The sequence below is a fragment of the Miscanthus floridulus genome, chromosome 5, assembly GCF_019320115.1.
Source record: "Miscanthus floridulus cultivar M001 chromosome 5, ASM1932011v1, whole genome shotgun sequence".
Taxonomy (NCBI): Eukaryota; Viridiplantae; Streptophyta; class Magnoliopsida; order Poales; family Poaceae; genus Miscanthus; species Miscanthus floridulus.
Window position 1 is genome coordinate 110,715,605 of NC_089584.1, and position 27,645 is coordinate 110,743,249.

The 27,645-nt window shown below is 47.7% G+C and overlaps 2 protein-coding genes and 1 pseudogene across 2 annotated transcripts; 2 read left to right on the forward strand and 1 right to left on the reverse strand.

Annotated features, from left to right (window-relative positions):
* Nucleotides 1-8,350: 8,350 nt before the first annotated feature.
* On the forward strand, nucleotides 8,351-9,390 carry LOC136453022 (uncharacterized; annotated as a pseudogene).
* Nucleotides 9,391-9,950: 560 nt separating this feature from the next.
* LOC136453023 (tubby-like F-box protein 9) lies at nucleotides 9,951-13,513 on the reverse strand. Its single transcript, XM_066453600.1, has 4 exons — nucleotides 12,728-13,513; nucleotides 11,818-11,905; nucleotides 11,265-11,385; nucleotides 9,951-10,604 (listed from the first exon to the last, which is right to left on the reverse strand). The coding sequence occupies exons 1-4, from the start codon at nucleotides 13,067-13,069 to the stop codon at nucleotides 10,049-10,051; spliced, it is 1,107 nt and encodes a 368-aa protein (XP_066309697.1). The 5' UTR covers nucleotides 13,070-13,513; the 3' UTR covers nucleotides 9,951-10,048.
* A 10,907-nt stretch (nucleotides 13,514-24,420) lies between these two features.
* On the forward strand, nucleotides 24,421-26,670 carry LOC136455115 (protein DOG1-like 2). Its single transcript, XM_066455267.1, has 3 exons — nucleotides 24,421-24,511; nucleotides 25,217-25,560; nucleotides 25,642-26,670. Exons 1-3 carry the CDS (start codon nucleotides 24,421-24,423, stop codon nucleotides 26,563-26,565), a joined length of 1,359 nt encoding a protein of 452 aa, XP_066311364.1. The 3' UTR covers nucleotides 26,566-26,670.
* The last annotated feature ends 975 nt before the right edge of the window (nucleotides 26,671-27,645 follow it).

A 27,645-nucleotide genomic window follows, 5' to 3' on the forward strand; every position in this document is an offset into this window, starting at 1 on the left:
TGCAGGGGTCGGAAGTCACTAAGGATCGGGGTTTTGCTATGACAAAATATGATAAGGAAGAGTGTATGCTTATTTTAAGGATAGAAACGACGTAGCTGCTCAATGTTCTAGGCGTTGGTGAAGACCTCGCCGTTGATGGTTTTCAACCAGTAGGCGCCTAGGCGAAGTACTTCTGTGACGACGTAGGGCCCTTCCCAGGGCGGGGAGAGTTTGTGGTGGTCCTTGTTGCTCTGCACAAGACAGAGGACGAGGTCTTCGACGTTGAAGGCACCCCACACCCATCAGCTGTGGTACCGTCGCAACACCTGCTGGTACTTGGCCGAATGGAGGAGGGCAACATTGCGGGCTTCTTCTAGCTGGTCCATGGCATCTTGGTGGGATGCCTCGGCTCCCTGTTCATCGTATGCTCTGATTCTTGGTGCTCCATAGTCAAGGTCTGTTGGAAGAACGATCTCGGAACCATAGACCAGGAAGAAGGGTGTGTAGCCGGTGGCCTGGCTAGGAGTTGTCCTTAGGCTCCAGAGCATGGCCGGGAGCTCAGCGAGCCAGCGCGCGTCGAACTTATTCAACCGGTCAAAAATTTTGGGTTTGAGGCCTTGAAGGAGCATGCCGTTTGTGTGCTCGACCTGCCCGTTTGTCCGGGGGGGTGTGACGGCTGCCCAGTCGATTCGGATGTGTTGTTCATCACAGAATCGAATGAATTTCCTACCAGTGAACTACGTGCTGTTGTTTGTGATGATGGAGTTCAGTACTTCAAAGCGATGGGTGATGTCGAGGAAGAACAGCACCGCTTGCTTGGATTTGATCGTGGATATTGGTCGAGCTTCAATCCATTTTGTAAACTTGTCTATGGTGACAAGCAGGTGGGTGAAGCCCCCAGGCACCTTTTTGAGTGGACTAACCAGGTTGAGCCCCTAGACCGTGAAGGGCCACGTGATGGGGATCATCTAGAGAGCCTGGGCCGGGAGGTGTTTTTGTCGAGCGTAGTACTGGCACCCTTCGCAGGTGCATACAATTTGCTTGGCATCGGCTACTACGGTGGGCCAGTAGAAACCTTGTCAGAATGCATTCCCAACCAAAGTTCTTAGTGCGGCATGATGACTGCAGACTCCACCATGGATGTTGCCCAGCAGGAGTTTTCCCTGTTCGCCAGGGATATAGAGTTGCAGAATCCCGATGTGACTCTGTTTGTAGAGTTTGCCCTCTACAAGAACAAAGGACTTGGCATGTTGTGCGAGCCATCGGGCTTCTGTCTTGTCTACCAGTAGTATGTCGTGGAGGAGGTAGTCAAGGTAAAGCGTTCTCCAGTCATCGGGAGGGTCGGACTCCGCTGCTGGGTCCTCTTCAAGCTCCATGACCTCGAGGTCGGGCAGAGCAGTTGGAGGATCGGCCCCTGGGGTCGGACTAGATGGCCATCGTTGGCTTGTTCTGACCCCGTGTAGCGTACTGAGGGTTTTTGTTGGTCGCTGGCAAAGATGCCTGCCGGGACTGGCTCTCGGCCGGATGCTGCTTTCGCAAGCGTGTCAGCTGCTTCGTTGAGGCGCCTTGGGATGTGATTGAGTTCGAGGCCGTCGAACTTGTCCTCCAGCCATTGGACTTCTTGATAGTATGCGTCCATCTTAGCATCGTGGCAGCATGACTCTTTCATGACCTGGTTGACGACCAGCTGAGAGTCGCCCCTAACATCGAGGCGTCGAATGCCCAGCTCGATGGCGATTCGTAGGCCATTGACGAGCGCTTTGTATTCTACAGTATTGTTTGATGAGGGGAAATGGAGCCAAACTATGTACCTCATGTGGACCCCGAGGGGAGATACAAAAACTAGTCCTATCCCAGCGCCCTTCTTCATCAGCGATCCGTCGAAGTACATTGTCCAGTACTCTTGATCGATGGCCGCCGGTGGCATTTGAACCTCGGTCCACTCCGCGATGAAGTCAGTTAGTACCTGGGATTTGATCGTTGTTCGAGGGGTATAAGAGATGCCCTGATCCATCAGCTCGAGTGCCCACTTTGTGGTTCTTCCCATAGCGTCATGGCTATGGACGACCTCGCTGAGGGGGAACGACATCACTACTGTCACGGGGTGTGACTCGAAGTAGTGGCGTAGCTTCCTTTTGGTGATGAGGACGGTGTAGAGGAGTTTCTGGATTTGGGAGTAGCGGGTTTTGGAGTCGGATAACACCTCGCTGATGAAATATACAGGGCGCTGCACCTTGAAGGCGTGCCCCTCTTCCTCTCGTTCTACCACTAAGGTAGAGCTGACCACTTGGGTGGTGGCCGATATATACAGTAGGAGGGATTCTCCGTTGCATGGAGGAACTAGGACTGGAGGTTTAGTTAAAAATCGTTTAACCATGTCAAGCGCCTCCTGAGCCTCGGTTGTCCACTCAAAGCGGTCATATTTCTTCAGGAGTCGATAAAGGGGGAGTCCTTGTTTGCCGAGGCGTCAAATGAATCGGCTGAGGGTGGCAAGGCACCCTGTGATTCGCTGAACCCCCTTTATGTTTTAAATCGGGCCCATCCTTGTGATGGCTGATATTTTCTCTGGGTTAGCTTTGATGCCACGCTCAGAGATGATGAAGCCGAGCAGCATGCCCCTCGGGACCCTGAAAACATATTTTTCGGGATTGATTTTGATGCCATTTGCCTGGAGTTTCGCAAAGGTTTGCTCAAGGTCAGCGACAAGGTGGTCAGCTCATTTGGATTTGACTACGATGTCATCGACATAGGCCTCAACAGTTCACCCGATGAGGTCTCCGAAGCAATTGAGCATACAGTGCTGGTACGTTGCCCTAGCATTCTTTAGACCAAAAGGTATCAAAATGTAGCAAAACGATCCGAAGGGGGTGATAAAAGATGTCGCGAGCTGGTCAGACTCTTTCATCGCAATTTGGTGGTAACCGGAGTATGCGTCAAGGAAGCAGATGGTTTCGCACCCTGAGGTGGAATCGACTATTTAGTCTATTCATGGCAAAGGAAACGGATCCTTTGGACACGCTTTGTTGAGGCTGGTATAATCGACACACATTCTTCATTTCCCGCTCTTTTTTCGCATAAGAACGGGATTCACCAACCACTCTGGGTGGTATACTTCCTTAATGAATCCTATGGCCAGCAGTTTGGCTATCTCCTCGCCGATGGCCCTACGTTTCTCCTCATCGAAGCAGCGTAGGCGTTGCTTTATCGGCTTGGAGCCCGGGAGGATCTGGAGAGTATGCTCGGTGACCTCCCTCGGGATGCCCGGCATATCCGAGGGTTTCCACGCAAAGATGTCTTTGTTGTCGCGGAGGAAGTCGATAAGCGCGCTTTCCTATTTGGAGGAGAGCGTGGTCCCGATACGAACTTTTTGCCCTCGGAGCTGCTGGGGTCCAAGAGGACCTCCCTAGAGCCTTCTGCTGATTCGAATGACCCGATTGATTTCTTCGCGTTGGGTGCCTCTTCAACGACCTCTTCCCTGAGGTGGTGAGTTCTTCGGAGGTGATGACTGCGGATGCGTGTCCGCAGCATTCGACCTTGCACTCATAAGCGCGCTAGAAGGAGGTGCTGATGGTGATGACCCCGCGGGGGCCCGGCATCTTCAGCTTAAGGTACGCATAATTGGGGACGGCCATGAACTTCGCGTAGCATGGTCGTCCTAGAATGGCATGGAAAGTCCCCGGGAACCCCACTACGTCGAAGGTGAGGGTCTCAGTCCGGTAATTGGATCGATCCCCGAAAGTGACGGGCAGGTCAATCTGCCCTAGTGGCACAGCTTGCCTACCAGGCACGACACCATGGAAAGGCACTTAGATGGGGTGGAGGTTCGTTCGATCGATGCCCATCTCGTCGAGAGTCTTGGCGTACATGATGTTGAGGCCACTACCTCCGTCCATTAGTACTTTTGTGAGCTGCTTTGGTCCGACGATCGGATCGACGACAAGCGGGTACCTTCTCAGATGTGGGATGGCATCCGGATGGTCGGTCCGGTCGAAGGTTATGGCAGATTCCGACCATCAGAGGAAGGCTAGCATGGCCGGTCCGGCTGTATCGACTTCGCAGCGCACGAGCTTTTGGCGACGCTTGGAGTCGTAGACCGTCGATCCTCCGAAGATCATGAGGGTGCCGATCGGCATTGGGAAGGCATCGTCCTTCTCCTCTACATCGTCTGTGGTGGGGAACAGGCTCCTTCCCCTGCTCCCCTTTGTTAAGGCCCCTAGCCAAGTATTTGCGCATGATGCCGCAATCCTTATATAGATGCTTGGCTGGGAAGGCGTGGTTTGGGCATGGCCCCTCGAGCATTTTCTCGAAGTGGTTCGGAGTGCCCTCCGCGGGCTTTTGGCCACCTTTGCGGTTGGCAGCGGCCACGAGCAAGTTGTCGCGCCGTTGCTTCTTATTTTTCCTTTTGGCAGGACGGTTGGAGGCGCCTTCGCCAGCGTACTCATCCTGCCTCATCTTTCCGTTGGAGCGATCAAAGATGGCTCCGACCGCCTCCTCTCCAGAGGCATGACTGGTGGCGATGTCTAGAAGTTCCTTGGTAGTCTACGGGCCCCTACGTCCTAGCTTGTGGACCAAGGATTCACAGGTTGTTCTAGACAGAAAGGCTCCTATCACATCAGCGTTGGCGATGTTAGGGAGCTCGTTGCACTACCGAGAGAAGCACCGAATGTACTCGTGAAGGGTTTCATCGGCCTTCTGGCGGTAGTTCTTGAGGTCCCATGGGTTTCTAGGGCGTTTGTACGTGCCCTAGAAGTTGCCCACAAAGATCTTCATCAGATCCGCCCAACTCTGAATAGCATTGGATGGTAGGTGCTCCAGCCATGCTCGCGCCGAATCGGCCAAGAACAGCGGGATATTGCGAATAATGAAATTGTCATCACTCGCACCACCGACCTGACATGCAAGCCGATAGTCTTCGAGCCAAAGCCCAGGATTTGTTTCGTCAGAATATTTAGGGATGTTGGTAGGCGATCGATACCTTTGGGGGAACGCGGTGTTGAGGATGTGCCGACCAAAGGCCTGAGGACCTGGCAGGCCGAGGCTCGGGCTTCGGTCTTTGTTGCTGTCGTAGCGTCCGCCATGTCGGGGATGGTAGCCGCAGCATGCTGCTTCTCCATCGTCGCCATGGGCACGTTTCCAAGCGTCGATGATGTTGCGTATGTCATGGCCATGGCCAAGGCGTTGATGTACTGGGACGGCGGAGGGTTGCCTGCCGGCTGGCGGTGTTTGGTGAACGGACGCGTCCCTGTTGGGACGCACTGAGGGCGTGCGCTGGCTAGTGTCGGGTTCGTGTCGCTGAGACAATGAACTTTCCACCTGCTACGCCGTCGCATGCTCAAGCAACATGCGAATCTCCCTATGGGCCCGGCGATCTTCGGCTATCGCGGCCTCCGAAAGGCCATGCAGCAAGGCGGTTGCTGCGGTGATGTTCTTGCTGGCTCAGGCAAAGTGAGGAAGGGTTCCATCATCGGTGAGGATCCTTTGGTGTACGGCACGGGCCGTGGCACGCGCACGCCCCCTGTTTTTGCGGCATTCAATCTCACGATTGATGTCCGCGTACTCCTAGACGAGCCCTTGCCCGGCCTCATTGATCTCTTGCTGACGGGCCCTCAGCTGTTGCATCCTGAGGCGAGATGGGGCTGTTGTCTCTTCCTCGGATCTGCCGTCAGGGTTGTTCGTAGGGGTGACCTCTTCCCTTGAGACACTTTCGACGTGACCCTCGGGGGTCTGCGTCATGAAGCATTCCCGGGAAGGGTGGTGGCTCCCCCTACTGGAATCCGAGCTGGAGAACGATCCTGGCTCCTTGTTGAGGAGCCCGTAGAGGGTCTCCGTATCATGCTCAATCGCCCTCACGAACTCGATGTCTGTGGGTGACTGAACTACACGTAGTGCTAGAAGGTGGCCAACGGTTGCCGTAGCGTTGCGGAGACCGAACGGAAATGCTGTCGGGGCGCTCCGTACGGGACCTTTCGGACATAGGGTGACGTTGTGCGAGGCCTCCCTTGATGACTGGGGTCCTAGGGAGTTGCTCGACGGGGCCTCAAGCCTAAGACGACTGGGGTCAATGGAAGAGAGAGACCGAGCCACTGTGTGAGTCAGCGCCAGCTCTCCTTCTAGTGTGATGATGAAATCTAGATCACCAAAACACACGTGTGCGCCCGGGGCCCAGCTGATTATGTGGGTGGTCATCCGAGGCCTTTTCTAGAACGCGCAAAGCCCCCTACCTGGTGCGCTAACTGTCGGTGTTTCGTTCGAGCACTGATAAGTAAATTTATAGTAATGCGCGTTGGACTCAGATGGTGTGCTAAAGGACACAAGATTTATACTGGTTCGGGCCGAATGTCTCTACGTCTAGTTTGTTGCTGCTCGTGTTATTAGCACCATAAACGGTCTATAGTAAGGGGTACAAACGATCGAGAGAGGGACTGGTCCCAAGTCTCTGATGGAAGGGTCGAAAGGAGGTCAAGAGCTTCATAGCCGCTTGACTGTGTGTATGTGTGTGTTCTTGTATTGTTTGGTCAAAAGTTCCCCCCTTTGATGGGAGAAGCACATCCCCTTTTATAGATGAAGGGGCTGGCTTTGCAAGGATGAGGGCTTTACCTAATCTTGTGGCTCACGTCTACCCGGCCTCGTTTTTCATCCTGATGAGTGCGAAGGAAGATAAGTGCCTACAATACTATTGATGTCTCTGTAGAATGTCAAGTTGATTATAGAACGCTGCCCTGCGCAGGGTATGGGCTGTAGTACAGTGGTTTTGAATTATTAGCCTCTCTCGGCCTTGCTCCGCACGCCTTCTGGTTCCTGTGAGTCTTCGTCGGAGGGACGAGGGGTCGGGGTCCGGCGTAACGCCGTGGTCAAGGCCTTCTGACTTGGTGGACTTGAGGGGTCGGGAAGCGGGCGCCGCTCCCTCGGGTCCATAGCGTGGTGACGGAATATCTGTCGTTCGCGGAGATAACAAATCCTTCTCTAGAGCGTAGTGATTGTCGTATATCTTCGTCGGGTTCCGCGTCCCAGGGCTGAAGGCGGCGCCTACAACTCTATAGGGCGAGGAGCACGCACCTGTACAACCTTTCGGGCTCTGCGGCACCCGGAAGGGTCTAAAGCACCTGTCCCGTCATCCCCTGGTAGTACTTTTCCTGCCAGGGCACAGGGTATGGTCCTTGGAGCCATGGTTGACCCGAATATCTTGTCTCGCCCTGTACCTATCATTTTGAGGGAACGAGGAGAAGTTGTCAGGTAAGATAAATCCAGTCTTTAGATATGGAGCAGGGTGAGACTCGTTCTTTGCCGTCTAGCGAAACGGAGACCAATCCTTATCTCTTGGGCAAGACCGACCCTGCCCCTCCGGGGTCGGGCGAGGCGGAATCTACCCCTCAGCCCTCGGGCAAGACCGAGCCCGCCCTAAAGGCGTCGGGCGAGACGGAGATTAGCCCTGAGCCCTCGGGCGAGGCAGAGCCACCTCAAAGGTGTCGGGGAGACAGAGTCTATCCCTCGGCCCTCGGGCGAGACCGAGCCTGCCCCAAAGGCGTCGGCGCGAGACGGAGACTAACCCTGAGCCCTCGGGCGAGGCAGGGCTATCTCAAAAGGCGTCGGGCGAGGCGGAACCAAACTCCTGTCATTCGAACAAGAGATGAAACGACGCTCTCATGCGTCCAGAAGTTTTTAACGTTTGGTGGTTATTGGTTCCACCTTCTGTAGTATCCCGGTATTAGGTCCCCGACAACTTGTCAGTTGTCACTTACTTCTGTATCATTTGCATTTGAACAATGGTCTGTAATAACTTAATACAATTTATGAGCTGGTTGCACTTTTTTTTTCTAGAGTTTCTCACAAGGGTGGGCTTTATTTAGAAAGGTTTTCAATGAGGCAGCATTGCACAAACAACTAATTTTGTTATCTAAGTCTTCTATTATATAAGTCATTCTATGATATGTTCTTCTGTGAAACTGTGTTGATACTAGATAAGTTATTCAGTGAGTGTTGATTGAAATTTGAAATGTTCAAGTATTCGAGGACATGGGTTTTCTAAGATGTTTTATGTGAACCGGACCGTGGGCTGGCATGGCCCACCAATTTTGCCGTGCCTAACGGGCCGGCACAGCACGAAAAAGGCCCATAATACTGTGTCTGGGCCGAAGATCAGACGCACGTGCCTAATAAGGATGGCCCGTAGGGTACGGCATGTCTTGTCGGCCTGACACTCATCGGACTGTGCCGGCCGTGCCGGGCCGGGCCGGCACGTTGCCCATCTATACTCCAATGTAAATGGAGAAGGGATGTACCAGAGCCGGTCCGAATAAGCCGGAAGCGGGAACTCTGCCAAACTGGCGCTACAGAAGGCTTCTGCTCCGACGCGGCGCCACGGACCGCGGCAATGGAGTCCGACACCGAGCGAGACGTCCTCAACCTCCCCCCGTCCCTAACCCTAGCGGCCACCACCAGCAACCGCTTCGGCTAGTCAAGTCCACGGCGTTCAAGCGGGAGGAGCGCCGCAAGCGCAAGGACCGCAAGCGGCAGGAGCGCCTCGCTGACGAGCTCGCGCGGTGGCAACCTCTCGGCACCCCGCCGCCCCTCCCGGCCGCCACCGGATCCATGCCCCCCTCCAGAGCGCAGCCCGATACGCCTTGGCCGTGTGACCCGCCGCCGCCTCCGGACCCGGCGGAAACCGACTCCTGGAGCTGGGGCCCGCCCGCCATACCCTCGCCGCCGCCGCCACAGCCCACAGTCGAAGTGGCGGCCGCGGTCCCCTTGCACCCTCAGGCCGTCGCCGTAAGGTCCTGCCGCGCGTTCTTCGCATCGCAGATCGAAGATGACGACGAGGAGGAGAACGGGGGCAATGCGGCTCGATTCTTCAGCGAGCTGCTGGGCAGTGATACGGCGCTGAGGGGTTTCTACGAGGCGGAGCGGGACAAGGGGCAGTTCCTGTGCCTGGTGTGCGAGGGGAGCGGCGCCAGGGTGGGCAAGAGGTTTGCTGGATGCGCCGCGCTCGTGCAGCACGCCGGGTCGATCGCCCGGACCAAGAGGAGGCTGGCGCACCGCGCGTTCGCCGACGCCGTCGGCCTGCTGCTCGGATGGGGCGCAGGCCGGATCGCTCCTCCGCCGGTAAGCATCATGTTCCCTCGTGGTCCCGCCCCGCGCCCTTGGATATGTGCTCGTGTGCCACCAGTCTGCCCTATTGCTGAATGATTCGGTGTTAATTTTCTGAAATGCAGGCAGACTCTGACAGCGATGGCGCTTCTGATCAAGTTGATCACGTAGAAATGGAGCTGTCTTGACTCCTGATGACTGCAGTCTACTGCAACAAGCTTTGTTGTTTTCTGTTAACTACGCGTTGTTAGAGTGGAGACTGATCGGGATGGAAACGGTGTGTAGCATGGTTCAATCATCTTGACCTCAATAATCATCACATTGCTGCATATCTGATACTATCTCGACCGGATGGGTTGCTGGTTTGCTCCTAATCTATTTTGGTGTCCGGTTACGCTTGATACTTTCCGAAGCAGCAGGAACTCAGTGTCCACTTTATTATTCTTAGATTGCTAGTTTGCATTGTTAGAACTTTGTGAATTCTCATCAGCTTGAAAATGTATTTGCGTCTTTCGAAACAAATATGATCTATATTTGATATGGTTGATGGGTTGGCTAGGATAAGGCTCGGCCTCAAGAAGAGGCGAAGCGAACGGGGCCTATGCTACTAACCTGCAACAAAGTAATTCTTTCGCCACTTGTGGACGCCGCTTGTTCTCCTTGCTCTTTCATGGTACAGTGTTTTTCTCTCGCAACAAAACAGCATCAGCCGTCTTATCAGCCGCAGAAACCATCAGCCGAATAGGGCGAATATATACAAAGAATTTGTGACGCGCTTTCAAATGCCAACATCTGATTAAATAAACCTCAATATTCAGATCACTCTCTTGTCACAAGAGATGAACATGTTTGTCAAATAAAATGATGGAGAGGGTGGGAAATGATCACGGTCACTGTTTCCCTTTTCTCAGGAATGAGAAGATATGTACATGTTGATGGCCATCCCAGGGGGAATCAGAGGTCCTATAAAATACAGATACCTATTTCACGTGCCAGCTTTGGAGCCAAAACTGGCGAGGCAGATTGCAAATGCTTGGAATGCGGACAGAGGCTGCCGATAGTCCATCGTGAAAACATCATCCTCGATCTTTCCACACTGAAGTATAACAGTTTCATCATCCTGAATGCCCCATGGCTGCCCGGTGCCCGCTGGAGCAATAAGCTGGAAGTTCTTCACAGAGGCAACCATAACCCGACCATGAAAATCCAAACACCAGCACTGCAGATCCTCATGCCAACGTGGTGCTTTATTGTACAGAACCAATGAACTAGGGGTGCAGAGTTGCTTTGCCTCGTGCGGATCTATTGCAGTGTCCTCATTTACAGGGCACTGGATACTGCAGTGTATTCTTCTCGGTCCTCTTGATTTGAGAAGATTGTATTCATAGGTCTCTTCTCCGGTTTCAACATTGCCAGTGGAAACGGGCGGGTTTATCTGCTTCCTTGCAAGCCAGGGTCTGTATCTGCTGATTGGCACCTTAGCACCTTCATATTGTAGCTGCAGATCATAAATAGTGAACTTTGTTCTCGTGAAGTCAGACCTACAAGCACAGGTTGCTCTATCAATGAAGAATTTGGACAGTTTGATATGAAATCAAATTTTCCTATGCCGTAAGAGATATTTACATGTACTTTCTTTTAGTGTACACTGGACCTATCTTCACCCATGACTGATATTATGTTTGGGGTCATTTAGACAAAATGGAGTTGCATGCATCAAAAGGACCATGCTAAAAGTACATATGGCGGTTGGCGGATAAATTTGTAACTGAGGCAATTAGTAGCACTTACCTATGAAATGCATGGCGTGTCATATTTTTTCACACATAAAGGAACACTAGTGGAAATGCACGTGGGACATACACGTGTTTGATAAACAAATTCCCTTAGTGATGGTTGAATATTGGAAAAAAATATTTAGAAGATAGTTCCTATATAATATAAAAGACATTTTTATTAATAGTATATAAAGCCACATTTCAATCCATATCATAATTATAGAAGAAAAATGCCACATTGATATGATAGAATTAACCCAATAGTACATCTGGGCATGGTTTTTCAATGCTATGAAAATGAAATTAGATGGCTAGAACTATGAGAATATAGATATAAAGTTGAAAACTGTTTCTTGAAAATTGAAATATTTCACCAATGTTGCAGCAGTCAGAAGCCATTGAAATATTAGATTTAGGCCTCACTTTAGCTTTCCGACATGGCTTCCATGAGAGAGATCCTTGCGAATAAAGATAATATATTCCATACGGTATGCACACCTGTTCTTATGAGCTGCCAACAGAAACTTCCCTTGACCTGTTAATGCTGCTAAACGAAAATGTCAGCAAAAACATAGTACTACAGAGGTAGAGCCTAGAGGTGTCAATTTTTTTTTTTAAAAAAATGTATAGACACCTTACTATTGTGTGTATACAAATTTAGTTACTAGTGATATCAATAGATGAAATGGCTAAGAACCTAAACATGTAGGTTGAATTCACTGTGCAACAGTGCATCGTGTTGAATTTTATTTGTAACAACTAAGCTTTTGTCAGTCCTCATTGGCTCATTGCATCCTTACCAAAAGATAAAAATAGTTATAATCTTCTTAATTTGAAAAGAGGATGTACAGAACCCTTTGAAATTTATATCAACATGGAGGACCATGATCTAAGTGACTACTCCTTTTCTTATCTATGTAACAGTCTACCAGATCCTAAGTGAATACCGTTCCAATGCGACATGAAACCAACTAACCTTGTGTTAAGCTGAGATAAAGGTGAAAAGTCGAGTTTTTCTTGTTCCTCTTGATGAAACACTGTATCGGCGCTTCCTTAGGTCCAGGCTGTACAAAATCAGACGCATCCACCAAGTAACATAGAACATAATAATTCAAATATTAGTACATTCTCTTCAAAAAAAAATAGTACATTCTTCTAGGTGCTGTGGTAAACCAGCAAGAAGCCAAGAACTACCTAAACTGAATTTTATAACCAGCAGTTGCATCCTTCTACCCTAGTTGACTAATGTATTGCAAGTAATACTTCAGAAATAGTATAAGTTTATTAAACAAGAAACCATCTAGTTTTTTTGTCCATACAAATAAAAAGTGCTCCCTATCCCAAATTTAGGTCGTTTGAGGATTCTATCTGGTCATACTTTTTAAATTTGGACCATCAATATGAAAAGTTACATATATTCAAACACATGCTTCACATTACCAAATTCATCATCGAAAATGTTTTCATAATATAACTTTTCGCTATTTAACTGTACTGTATATTCTAACAGAAGTTGCGAGTCAAAGCTGTCATAACGGTGACATCTGGAATCAGAATATCAGTGTGGGCAATCAGCTCTATAAAAGGTATGAACACCTTAATCATGTGGCGATGTGTCAAAGAAATTGAAAGGTAGAGGAATCGCATCCATTAGAAGATATTTGGGCACTACGAGCATGCCCCTGACTACCGAGAGCAATGCCTCACTTTTTTTGTTTAAGGCAAAATAATTAAAGCAACAGATGCGGCACCAGAATCGCATGCTCCACACTCCACTCCACCAGCCTTTTCCATTTCTTTTAAAAGCGAAACAATCGTTGACTGACGACGCAGCTCCAATCAAGACAATGAAGATGGTATACGGTCAGGATTCGGTGGGGCCTCACCTGCTTGAGCGAGGAGAGGAAGGTGATTCCCCCGCACCGGAGCGGCGGCCGCACCAGGGCGACGGCCGCCTCGCGCCACCGGCGGCACACGGAGGCGAACACCACCACGTCGCGCCGATGTGGCCACCTCTCGGCGCCGGCGTCTACGCGCCGAAGGATGTCGTCGAGCAGCTCGGGCACCAGCGCCGACCACGTCCCCACGTCGCCCTCCTCCCCTTCATCATCCTGCTCCGCGGAGACCTCCGGCGAGACCCTCGCGTTGCCACCAGAGAGCGGACGCGCGGGCTCCGAGCAGGAGGCGCCGGGGGCGGCCCTGGAGGCGCGGCGCCGGGTTTGCATCATGGTTCAATGAGAAAATTGCATATCTAGGACTCTACTCGTCGTGCATAGTAGTTATAGAACTCGTTACTTCTTATAAATAACTCTCGAAACGTTGGACTCTTGATTTTCATGATTTCGTAGTTTTAGAACTTCAATAGTTGATTTCATAAAAATAACTCTTAAAACATTGGACTCTTGATTTTCATGACATTATGTGTATTTTTTTCTTTTTTTTATCTTTATACATGTATTTGCCGAGACCGTTTGATGGCTGAGACCGCTCCTTCTGTTTGTTCCTGTCGTACGTACGTCCATACTTGATGGCCGAGACTGCTGCCTGGGCAGGCTTCCTGGCCGCCGCCGCCCTTGCAGGCAGGCAGGCTGGCCGCCGTCGTCCTTGCTGCCTAGGTTGCCTGGAAGCCGCCGCCGTATAGATTTTTTGCTAAAATTTCTGGACATAGCAGTGCCCGGCGGTGGAGCTTCGCCATCCATGGAGCCCTCAGGCACGACCACGTCGTCAACGGCCGCTGCCAGCCCTTGAGCGATCGGCGCGGGCAGGCCTCGGGTGTCCGTCAGGGCCAGGTCATCTCGGGCGCGCGTGGCTAGCCCTGCCTGGCCTTCGGCGGCCACGGCCAGGGGAAGCGAAGGGCCGGCCATGGCGTCGGGAGGCTGGTCCTCCATAACCGTTGCGTCGGGAGCCTGACCCTCCATGGTCGCGGCGTCGGCAGGTTGTCCCTTGGCGATGGGAGGCTGGGCCTCCATGGCTGCTACCGCGGCGTTGGGATCACGGTTGGTAGAAACGTCGCGGCGTCGGGCGACGGCGATACGAACAGACGAAGGGTTAGGGCTTCTCAACGTCGGGCGGCTACGAAATGTCGGGCGGCTCGGACTTCCCTTTTCCAGGTACGTACGGTGCCAAATACATATATATGTGCAAGAAAAGCAAGAAAATACATATAATGTCATGAAAATCAAGAGTCCAATCTTTGGAGGGTTATTTTTACGAAGTCGACGATTAAAGTTCTAAAGCTACGAAGCACGACGATTAGATCGTCAAATATGCAATTTTCTCAGGTTCAAGAGTCGCCAGCGGGGATGGGAAAGAATGGAAAGCAGTAAAGGTGGAGTACACGAAACACGAATCAGGAGTGGGGATAGCGGAAACAAATGGACTGATGAGATGAAAGATTCTGTGGCGCCGCTAATATACCTTTTTTTTCGTTAATTAAATGTAGCGCACGTCGCTCGTCACGGCGCAGTAACGCCGGCCGCACACCGCACAATGCCTGTGGGCTGTGGCGTCCGCATCCCTCGGCATGCCTAGCCGCCTAGCCGTGCAGCCACCGCTGTACATGTATTTTATACCGATTCTTTGATCAATATTCAATACAGAAGTGTGTTGAGTCCCATCTTGTTTCAAGTACACGAATGCCCTTTTCGGTCCTTTTGAGCCGGTCACTTCAACCCAGGCGCTCAAATCAATCCATTTATGAAACTAGGGAAAATTTCATCAAGCCAGCAGACTAACACTCTGTATAGTCATCTATACCATTAAAAATTATAACTTCCTTTAATTACCATTTATTTATACTCTTTTATTTATGTTTTAAGGGTAAGGTTGTCTTTTTCGCTTTCACTTAACAGCTAAATTGATAATCTCCTACGACTAAAAAGAACAAAGCGTGGACACTTTTTGGTGCAACATTCGTCCATCGTCCTGCCTGCCGCCCCGCCCGTGCGATCTTTCTCCGCACCCCCTACGCCCATCTCCCTTCCAACTAAAGAAACGTCGCTCAGAAAACAAAACCTGCTCCCGTGGCCTCGCCGCCGCCGCGCCCCCATCGCGCCCACCCTGCGCCCGTGCCCGCTCGCAGCAGGTCGCGCCGCTGCCGCCCGCGCCCGCCACAGGTGCGACAAAAAAGCCACCGCGCGGCTGGCCCTGCTCCCCACGACCATGGTGGCGGCGCCCTTCCCCACCCCTCCAGACGGCGGCCACTGCGCCCCTTCCCCATCCCAACGGCCTTGCGTGCGTGGGTGTCGGTGACGGGCAGTCGCCCTCAGGCTCTGGATCCGTGCATGGCGGACACGACGGTGGCGGATTCCCTCGGCTACGTCCGCGTCGTCACCGCTTAATTAATCGCCCCATGAGGCCCTCGTCGCGCTTGTCCTCTCGCTGCCGTGTCGCGTTCGCCGTCGTCTCGCTGCGCCTCAGCACAGCAGCAGCCGGTGTGCCAGATCCGGTGCCACGTCGCGTGAGCCGATCGGAAGCCCGTTCCCTGTTGCACCAGAGCTCGGATTCAATGAATCGAGCGGCACGGCCAGGCGCGCGCATTCGGTCTCTGAGTCGCTGGGGCCTCGCTGTGCCGTCGCCTCGCCATCGTCGCCGCCCGCTCGAGCTTCCCGCGCCGGACCGCGCTTCTGCCCCCCCAGTGGTTCCCCGAGTCACGTACACGGTGGCACCCCCTCTGCTCTATTCGCTTCTTGCCGTCTCCTAGGTGAAGCAAGACCATCCCTCTCCTGTCTGTTGCTCCTATTGCGGTTTCCTTTGTGTTCCTCTTCTGATCTGTGCTGCAGGTTGATGGATTCATTCCATTTGTACAAGGAAAGCCAGGTGCTTACTCTTAATCTCCATTCACATCTATCCATCTATTACTCACTACTGCACATATCAATATATCTATTTATTTCCCTGCATTGGGAACACCTGTGTAACTTTGATTTATAGAGCTGCTCTTCATTTTCATGGCAGTACGCGTTATTTCCCCACTAATCCTCATCCCCATCCCCATCTCCATATTGTTCAGCATATCAGTAGATCTATGAGTGGGTAGCGCTAAATCTCCTTTGTCCTTTGCCGCTTGAGTTACTTATTTAATTAATGCACTTGGCAAAACTCATCTTCGCATCCATGGATGAAATAATTCTGTCTTTAATTAATCATGGATATGCAAGTTCCTTTCAGTTATCATTCTATCCCATGCGTTTTCCACCTTCACAGTGTTAGCTTGGTTGCGCTGCAGTTGCCATAGCAATGAGCCACAAAGTTTTGCCTTACATTTATTTCCTTCAATGTGTAGGTTTCGATGGGCATGGTTATAAAATAGTTGCATTTGTTCTAATGTAGATGGTTGTCGGCTTTTTGAAAGAAAAAAAAGGTATGCTTAGTTTCTGGGCCATCTTCCCATAATTATGGAGTTATAATCTATTTCTTTTAGTGACATACTTCTTATATTAATACTTGGAGTGCAATATAGACATGTATCTACGTGTACTCTAAATTATACCACCTCTAGAATACAAGCTTTTGAGTGCTATATACATTTACAATGTTATCCTGCAATTTCCATGTAGAGTCCATTCCAATTTAGTTAGGATTGTAAAAGATATCAGCAGAGTTGAACCTTGCATATGATATCTAACTTACATCCTGGATTGTAAAATAGATATGGAGGAGTACTTGGCGCGGGAAGACTGTGCCACGCAAATGAAATACTCCTCCTTCCTGCCTCAAAATCACAAGAAAATCACTATAAATTCTAGAAGCTGGCACAACATATCGCGCTATTTGGATGATTTCAGGACCTACTATTGGCTATCAAAAGTTTGTGCAGGTTGAGAGCTTCTCAATGGTCACTGAGTTTCTATATCGACTTGATTAAAAAAATATAGGTAAAAGACGATATTCAACAGGCTATTAAAGGTCTTGTCAGCAAATTCTAGAAGTTGTCTAGACTACATATTAAGGAAGATGCATAAGTAACAATTGCAATTATAGGTTCCTCAGTTGTTTGCTTACTGAATATGCCTTTACCATGTGCGTCGTCCTCTTTATGAACTTTTATTTAACCTTGTCTATTGATATATGCCCTCGCTAAAGAATATGTTCTTGGCATGTGTACATGTGACAATGAGATGTCCCGTGTAATATATTATGTCCATATTAGATTATTATATTATTAGTTGTTTTATGTAGTATGAATTCTCAGCTCTTTCAATACTGAATATTATCTATACAATTTCTCTTATTTTCTTATGTTCATTCATTTCTTTAAAATATTTGATTTATTGCAGGAAAATGCAGACCCATAGTCAACTCTCAATGACAAGTACCATGTATTATCTTCAATTCAATTCTGTTTTAACCATAGTCCTATATATGGATCACAAATTTATAAATTTTATATACGATGGTAGCGAATAGTATTAAAAGTTTTAATATTATTTTAATGAAATTCCACTGCTTGTATTGTCATTGTTATATTACAGGTTGCTGTGAGAAAGTAGTAATTGACAAGGACGATGTTGCCAAAGGGCTTCACGAGCTTGTCACCCACTACAGCATAGCCAAGCTTGTAGTGGGAGCAGCAGTAGATGAATACTACTCAAAGTATGTGTCACAATCTTGTATGCCACACTCTGTTTGTTTGTGCTGCTAGGCTCCAGATTCGCCATGATCCACCATTGCGGCAGCCTCATCTAGGCGTCGTCCAGGCAAAGCCCCATGTGAGACGTAGTACCAAATTTTCCCTTTTCTCCTTCTCCTAATCCATCTCCAAAATATTGGATTAGCGTATTCTAGATCCGCCTCATAGTCTGCCACCACAGATTTGATTGCCATATGTTAATAAATTGGATTAGCGTATTTTAGAGCCTCATAATATGCCACCACAAATTTGATTGTCATATGTTAGGGTCAGTCTGGCTCTGGGATTGATTTGTCATGTCCTATTTGGGGGCTACGACCATTGTACTAGACCCAGTGCATCCTTGCAAGGGTCCTCTGCATTGCTAGACATATAATGAGGTGACCATCCAATGTGAGGTCATGCTTACAATCTATGGAATTCGGTATGCCAAAAATTTTGGTTTACCGCCTCATTTTACCTCTGTGGTAGTAGCACTAAAGTAACGACGTTGTTTTTTTTACCAAATGAAATAGTCTACATGATTACATTTCACACATGATTTGCATCCAAAGATGATAGGTGTCTATGCATGTTACTCTTGATTTCCTTCGCCTTACACACCTATACCACAAAAAAGACTAAATTGAGCCATGCAATTTTAGCTCTCTGTGCTTAGTCGATCCTAAATATTGTTCGAACGATGCGCCTTACCTTCAGGCGCCTTAAATTGTCATGGTGTTTCTCATATTGCTAAACTAATTTTATGATACCTCATAACTGCCATCATATTTTACCAATTTGCGGCTACGGATTCCAGCGTTTAACTATTAACAAGTGTTTCTTCTATTGTACATCTTTGATGACCAGTACCATGACATGGGGATATATTTTAATCCCTTTGACCCTACAAGAGTTCTGTTTGTAAACTAAAGCTAGATGGTTTTAGTTGCCTGTTTCCTTTTTTTTTGCATTTCCTACCCTTTGCGATAATGGAAAATTGTAGTAATATATTTGCTTATGCACATAATATGTTTCTGGCATGTACCCCTACTATTAATTGGTTCTAATTTGGAAAGCACTTTACATATCTTTCTCCTCTGCCAGGGATCAGATATTTCATCTCTTGTGCAATGCTTTGCCCTTTATCTGACTTCCTTCCCTGTCCTTTGTAGGCATTAGATGCCATTTCCCTTTTTGTTTACAAAAATCCAAGTTCATTTTGATCCTACCCTTATATTATGCAGCATATTATGATATATTTCTGTTTCCATACAAAATCAGATCAAGACTGATTATGCTCAGGTACGCCATCTTTATCATTATATTGTCTGCCGCTGCCCTGCAATTCTAAAATTATTTTCCCCGGATTCAATCTGGTATATTACAGGAATTTGTAAACCTCATTTGCCTTCCTGATTATTTAGTGGACATGTTCAGATTTTTTGCCAGCCTATATAACATGGGAGTCAATATGCTAATATAATTGGTAAACTACGTTATTATGATCTATCCTTTTCCTTCAGCTCAGTTCATGAAGGTATTTGGTTTCCTTTCTGATTTTTTTTCTCATTACGATTGTGATTCGCCTGTTTATACATGGAATTATTCAGTTCAAGGGACATGGTTGCTTCAATCCTCTAAAGAATGTCCTTATTCAGTGTTCTGTCTGATTCCCTGAGAGTTGGAATTCTTAATTACCTGATCTAGACAGAGATCCATCTTGCGACATCAATCTACATGCCTGCAGGACTAGATGATCCAAACGAACCGTGGCATTTCGTATATCTTTTGCTAACTTGCTTTAGAGTTAGGTATTGGAAACTAAACAACAACCAGAAAATATTTTCCTTTCATTGTTTTCTGTATCAGGCAAATTTGTCCTTAGTTTTCTATTGAAGACTATTTTTAAATGACACCTTTTTGTTTATTGTGTGTATATTTAGTCTGTTCCTTCAATTAAGATATAGAGCATTGCCAAAATTTTATATAAGAGACTTTGCTTCTTCAGCCTGGGCACTGTGTCATATTTGCTTGCCCTTCTTAACATGTTTGCCTTAACTAATGGTGCATACCAATCTTTCCCAAAAGTCAACTTGGTTAGTTCTTTGATGCCCTGAGGTTGATTCCTATAGAACTGGTGATTCCTTTGTAGTTAGTAGTGTAAATTTGCTCTATTTTAGTGCTTCCATCATATTTGGATGTGATTATTTATAAGCTTCCATAAGGCCTATGGTACTAAAAAACAAGAGTAAATTGCACCCTGGGTACTTAAACTATTGGGGCATTACCATCTAGGTACTCGAACTGAAAAAGCTAACACCTGGGTACTTAAACTATGGGGGCATTACCATCTGGGTACTCGAACTAAAAAACCTCCCACTTGGGTACTTAAACTATTGGGCCATATCATCTGGGTACCGTCGCCGCCGCTGCAGAGTGAACAGGAGTGCGGGAAAATGAATTTTGATTCTTTTTTCTTTTTCTGAAAATGGATGAATAGTGCTGGAATTTGTTATTTTTGTAAAAAAATAATTAGAGCTCCAAACATTCTAAAAATTTTTGTGTATCCTCTATATGATGTACTCTACCTAGGAAAAATATGAAACTTGGAAAATGAATAGTTTTTGTATGTTTAAAAATTACCTCTTTTAATTAATAAATGAACTTCCATAAATTTTATAATTAAAATAAATAAATGTCAAAAAGAGGCGGCCTAACTGTGTGCGAGCGAGCAGGCGAGCACAGGTAGGCCGCCTCTTTTTGGATATTTATTTATTTTAATTATAAAATTTATGGAAGTTCATTTATTAATTAAAAGAGGTAATTTTTAAACATACAACAACTATTTATTTTCCAAGTTTCATATTTTTTTCTAGGTAGAGTACATCATATAGAGGCTACACAAAAATTTTTAGAATGTTTGGAGCTCTAATTATTTTTTTACAAAAATAACAAATTCCAGCACTATTCATCCATTTTCAGAAAAAGAAAAAGAATCAAAATTCATTTTCCCGCGCTCCTGTTCACTCTACAGCGGCGGCGACGGTACCCAGATGATATGGCCCAATAGTTTAAGTACCCAAGTGGGAGGTTTTTTAGTTCGAGTACCCAGATGGTAATGCCCCCATAGTTTAAGTACCCAGGTGTTAGCTTTTTCAGTTCGAGTAACTAGATGGTAATGCCCCAATAGTTTAAGTACCCAGGGTGCAATTTACTCAAAAAACAATATGGTGCTAATAACAGGTGCAAGTTTTCCTATGCCTTCTGAATGGTTCCCTATGCTATTGCATTGCTCAATAAGATGTTGTAGCTTCGCTGAAATTAACAGGTTCACAGATTAAAAAAAACAGGGACAAGGGTGCAACGGTACATTCATAAGTATGTCTAAGGTATTTTGCTATTTTCTTGCTTGTAAGCTGTTCTTGATTAGTGCTATGTGCTATGGACAGTACCATCACAGGCTGTGAGCTCGAATTTGTTCAGGTCGATTTATGCTATGGGCAGTACAATCACAGGTTGTGAGTTAGAGTTTGTGATAATACGAGAACTTGCCTGAATCCAGATATGGAAGCGTGATACCTCACTCTCCCCTGAATCGGCATTTGTAAGTATTGCTCATTAGAGTTCATAGCTCAGTTTAGTGTTTAGTGCTTGAATTTACCTTTTCTCACACAATGTCGGATGCTTTTGTCACTGATATGGGAGGATCTGCATAAATTCCTGCCAGAATACATGAATTGGGAGGAACTGCATAAATTCCCACCATCTATTAACCTGCATTGGAGAAGGAGGCCTCACTGGACTAGGAGAAGTACATGAAGGTGAACAGCAACATTCTCGGAGGTACAGATCTCAGTTTTCACTTGTGATAATGTAAAGTTACATGTTTATTGTGATAATCTGATGGTCCTTTCACCACTCCTGATTTTAGACAATACATTGGAATTTTGTTAGATGATCTTGCTCCATTTCTATGATATTAGAAAAGTAAAAATGGCATGCTGTCTGTGAAGTTTGTTGCATCCTAGAGTTAAAGCATTAGGCTAGAAAGACGGTCTAAAATAATCATTGATGTGATTTTTGTATGACTAAATCTAGGAAATCTTATCACAAAATAGAATAATGGATTTAGTGGACCAATTTTCATTGCTTGGTAGATTCAATTCTAATTTAGCAGTGTGCTATTGTATATTGAGTTAGCAAGCCCTAGATATGCATATTCACATCTATAAACCATTTTGCTCTTGCAGAAGTTGAGCGCCTTGATAATTCGCCGTTCAGATATTTTCTTGGAGAACTATATGGTGACAATGCACTAAGAACCATGCTCCCCTTTGGTCTGCCTAGCCCCGCCTGTGATGCTAATGTGCCGTCAAGTGGGCCCCCTTGTGTGACGCATTGTGGACTACTCCCTTGCACAACCGGTAACCGCGCTGCAGCCGCCTCTCTCTTCCTCCTGTAGTCCTGTTGCTCCCCTCTCGCAGCTGAAGTACCGGTACCAATCAAGAAGCAATTCAACATTAGATTCCTATACTTCAAATTTGAGATTTTGTTTCTGTATATCACGGAAAGGTCTGTAAAGTAGAGTGTGTAAGCCTATGACGCCGCGCTTTCCGTGACTGTTAATTTCATAAACTTTGTTTTTTAGATTAACTGTAACTTTAACATTGATATTTAATTTTTACAGTATCGTTATCTTATCGTGCGATCCATGTGTTTTTAGTATAAAATGTTAGATATCCCGTAGCAATGCACAGACACGCTACCTATAGTACAAAAGGGAAAAAAGAATCAGAATTAATGGCAGAATGTATAATTTTGGATGGCATGTAAGGGGTAGATATAGCTTTGAGCCTTCGATGATATATAGGAATTTTCTCAAGAAAATACTCTTCGTTGCCCTTGCAGCATTCCTGTGGGCTGTACGGCGCTCCACGCTCGGGAGTCGGGAAACATTTGCAATGATACCTTGTTAGCGTAGTGGTTGTTGAAACGACAGGCCCTTACGGTTTTAGTCACACCATTTTATCTCTTGAGGCTCCAAACAAAAGGTCTAGAGTGTTATATAAAGTTTAGACCATCTCATAAAACTTTAGACCACAAAAGTGAGTTAAAATGTCTAAAATTTTTAGTCCTTAACTTTAGCTTGTAAACTTTAGAATAGAGAATACAAGATCTTTTTTATTACTATGATTTTCTTGTGAAATTGAAACAATTCCCGTGAAATATATGTAGATCCTCATGAATTTTTTTGCATTTGAAATGAGCTCTAAAAGGTCAATAGGACTAAATTGTTGCTTTATTATTTCCTATTACCTCTCTCTAAAAAAAATGTCCTTATAATTTGTTCTAAGTTAAACGTTTTCAGTTTTATTAAATTTACACAGAAGATTGTCAGTATTTTTCTTTTGTGTTTTTTTTTTTTTTCTTGACAGGTCTGATTTCATGGTTGATTTCTGGGCCCAGCCTGAAAAATCGGAGCGAGCTAAGCTGTCAAGGCCAGTCTGCCAACAAACTGCACTGGTCCAAGAACCCCATCACGCACAGGCGCAAGCCAATCAGTGCAGTCCTTCGACTGTTTATGAGCCGCGGTACAGTGTTTTTCTTAACGAACAGCCGAACATTTATTATCGTCAGACCCGGTCATTCGGAAACGCATGGCGCCGCGCCGATCCTATGGTTGGATACACTACTAGCTCTGCAGCGACAACTCTTCTCCACTACCCAATCAGTGTAGGGGGTGATTGGTTGCTTCTGTGCTGGGAGCTGAGATAGAGAGCTGATTTAGGACGGTGAGATGTATGTTTAAACTGTGTATCCAGTTGTGTTTGGTTGTCTTTGTTATTGGTCCAGTACGAGATAAAATCTTGTTTTGTTACATGCATACACGAGAGTTTTAAGTGTATGACATATGGGTCTCTGTATTATGGGTGCATCACGTCGTCCTGTATCTAAAGGGAAATGAGAATTGAGAAAGACGGATTTATATGGGACGAGGAGTGAAGATGAATGAGACAAGGCATAAAAAGAATGCGAGGCATCGAGCGGTGGTGCTGGGATGAGGCTCAGCCAGACTTCCTGGGTGCAACCAATCACCCCGTAGTGTATGCGAGCCGTCGAATCTTGATCCTGGAACGCAAAATGCGTGCACGCACCTCGAGCTCGAATATCCCTAAAAAAAAAACTGGTGTGGGACTTTGGATGAGCAGCTCCAACTATTGGCGGTTAAGCTAGCTCTACGAATTTTTTTTCATATTTAATAGAAGAGAGAGAAAAACTAGCTCTTAATAAGAGCTAAGCTCTTATACCTATTCTAAAGTTATATAAAAGTGTCATGTGTAACTATCTAAGTTAAAAAATTATGTGCTAAAACTTAGTACAAGTTGGCTTAAAACTACTAAGGTAGTGTTTGGATTACTAGTCTTAGGACTAAAGTTTAGGCCCCGTTCACGTGCCTTTAAATCTAGCTTGATCCGTTTCTTTTTTTCATTCGAAACAATGTTGTTCTCTCACAAAGCATTACTCCAAATCATCCAAATTTCTTCAGAATTCCTCCAAGCGAACAGGCCCTTAGTCCCTAAAGTTTAGCCCCTGCTGGGCTGTTTGGATCTATAGGCTAAACTTTAGTCCTCTAATCTATAATGATTGATTTATGTTTAGTTATCCATGTACAGTCATGCATGCGAGCGGCATGAGGTATGGGGCGTCCAATGCCCGCCCCGAGGGAGTTTAGCTCAGTTTGGGGCTTCTTTAGGACCAAAAGATTTTAGCTCAGTTTTTAACTATTTACTCATTTTTAGCACTCCTGTTTTGATCTCCATAAAAAAACTAAAAATACTGGGCTAAAATTTTGCCACGACATCCCAGGCCTAACTCGCTCCAGCTATCGCGCGTGCCCGAAGAGCGTGGAAGGCGGGCCGTTTCGTCTCGGACTTTTGGCCTTTCGGTGTTTGGCACGAATGCACGATGGCAGGCGCGGTGTCCACCGCCTATATGATTCTGTTCTACGAATACACCGCGCTGGACTGCGCGTGGTTCATGCTAGCATGCCGAGAATGTGTTTTGTGACTTGTGAGAGATCCTGTCACATGCTAAATTCAATATACATAAATATAATTTTACTATTTAAATTCATTGATAACCAAAGTGAAAATAAAATAAAAAATACACTTCTAATAATCTCTAATATTGAAGTGAACTAAATTATAATATACTCCCTCTATCCCAATATATAAAATGTAATGGTTCAAAGACCAAGGAACACATTTAATTCTCTCTATCAACACTAGTACTACTAGCATCTATGTACACGTCTCTAGAGTAAGCACACCTTATATTATGGGATATGGATAAAAAATGGTTACGCCTTATATATTTTGGCCCATAGGAAGTAATATTTAATTAAATGATAGGTCAAGTGAAGAAATTCAACTAAAATGATAGATGTTGTTAAAAAAATTAAAAATGATAGGCAACAAATAACCATTTTGCTTTATCAATGTCTTTGTAATTACAAAATTATTACAAAATGTCACAAAATTATAAATTATATAGAGCAATTTATATCAGTAAATAAATAAATAAATAAATAACTGAAAGTATTAAATAATTTACAACAACAAATACATTAGGTCAACTAAATTAACTAATAATACTAAAAATTACCCACCTGGTATCTGAAAAACAAATACGAATATCTATATTACAAAGTTTAGTAGATTCCAATGTCAGACAATTCGAATATTTATTTTCATTTTTCTAGACAGTAGACACAAAGCTACTCCTACTGTGTTTGCGCAAACGAGCCACTGCACGCGCACGCAGGAACGACCGTACCTGCACTGGACTCGCCGGAAGCTCTCGGTGCACAAGGATGCACCGCCGCCGCCGTCATCGGATACAGATGCAGATAGAGATCCACATCAGATGGGCTCTACACGCACGCATGCATCTTCACGATATCGAAGCCTCGTTCAGTCGTTCTCCGTCGTCCCGGTTTACACATACCGCAGCGCAGAAACAATCAAGCAAAATCCGACGAACCATAGAGACGGATCAAGTCACAGGACCTGCCGAAAACTGAAACGAGGGAAAAGGTCAAAAGAGGCATGTGTACTACAAGAGTACAACAGCATATATAGTGGGAACACATAGGCCATGTGCTTACTCTCTCGTCAATAAGTCCAGTCTCCAGTCCCGGTCTCACTGCACAGAGACGAGTCGTGCTACCGGCACTGGATCGCCGGGCAGGAGGCGGACCTCGCCGAGCTGGAGGCGGCGTCGGCCAATGCCGCCGCGGCCCGGGCGACGGACGCCGAGCTGCGGGCCGTGGTGGAGCGGTGCATGCTCGGGTACCAGGACTACGCCACCCGCAGGCGCGCGCTGTCGCGGGAGGACGGCGCCGCCTTCTTCGCCCCGCCCTGGTGCACCGCCTTCGAGAACTCCGTGCTCTGGCTCGGGGGCTGCCGCCCTTCGCTCACCGTCCGCCTGCTCTACAACCTCTCCGGGGAAGGCCTGGAGGCGCAGGTGGAGGAGCTGCTGGGCGGCCTCCGCCACGGCATCATCCCGACGGGAGCGGAGGGGATCACGTCCACGCAGCTGCTGCTCATCAACGACCTCCACAGCCGGACGGTGCACCAGGAGAACGCCCTGTCGGATCGCCTCGCCACCCTGCAGGAGGACGTCGCCGACCGCCCGCTCCTGCCCATCGTGAAGCAGCGCGGCGAGCTCGCCTCGGCGGCGGCACGGCACGGCGCTCGCGCTGCCCGAGGAACCTGCGACGGCGCGGTACGGCGGCTAGGGGCGCCCGGGCCAGGAGGAGGCGCGGACGCCGAGGCGGTGGACGCGGCGCTGGACAGCTACGAGGCCGCGCTGTCGCGGCTGCTGGTGGAGGCCGACGAGCTGATGATGGCGACGGCGCGGGCGCTGGCGACGGAGATCCTGACGCCGCGGCAAGCGGTGGAGATGCTGGCGGCAGGCAAGCACCTGCACCTCTCCGTCCGCGACTGGACCCGCCGTAGGGAAGGAGCAGCTGGCGCACAGCAACAGCTTAACGGGCCGAGCGCCGGGATGGCCGACAGCACATCCGCCGCCGTCCGCCGGAACCCATGAAAGGCTTGCCATTCCTCACCCTTTGCCTGCAGCTAGCATCCCGTTCCCGTGTGTAGCGTGGACACCATCTCTCTAGTACCACCTGTATGTCTTTCTATAGACGGATCGATCACCGTAGTGCATTTCATGCCGTCCATTAATATGTACAAAGCTGGTGCATGCTTTTTTTTTTTGTTCTAAGAACCTAAATTAACCGCCGCAACTAAATATCCTATCTGTTATCTGTGTGCTAGCATGAGTAGCTGATCTCTCTTCTTCGTTTTGCCATTACCGTTTCTGCGTCTTTCGCGAACCACACACTGTCACACTCTTTATATACACGGCGTGTTTCCTTTCTTCATAGAAGAAGCCGTGGACGTCTCATCTTCTCTGTGTTTTTTTTACTCTTTGTTAATGGCTGCCACCTGCCTGCCTAGCGAGTGTGCGGCGTTGGCCTTTGAGGCACCGCACCGGCGCTCACCTTTCCCGTCCCTTTTCTGTATCCGGCGTAGCTACAGTGCTGCACGAGGCGGACGGGGCCGGGGATGGGTCCGGGCCGCGGCGGGACGTGAACACCCAGCGGCCAGCGCGCACGATGAGGCCTGGACACGCCGGAGGGGGCTCCGGGTCGTGTCTCGCGTCGCCTTCAGTGCCCCGTCATCACCGCCGAGCCCGGCGAAACGAGGCAGACTGGCGCACAGGCCAGCATGGTCATGGACCATCGCTCGGCGCTCTGCGTCATGCCGTTTGGCCGTGGACGGCGTGGCCGGCCAACGCATGGGCGATAGCCGAGACTACCGGGCCAGCCGCCAGCTTTCTGCAAAGCGCGCTTGCATGCGTGACGCGTGGAGCGTGCATCGTGACTCATGTAACTTTACTTTTGTTTGCGCTCTGGCTAATTTATTGGCCCTCTGTGAGACTGTGACCATCTTGACAGCAGTGAGGCAGAGCAGGCGAGCAAATGATCCTCGAGTGGTGTCAATAGGGACGATTGATGAGATGTGCAACGCAGGCATTTCACATTTTCACCGTCCGTAAATAAAGTCAGGCCCACGCGGCCTTGCTTTCTGGAAACAAGATTTTTCTGACGGTGGAATAGTT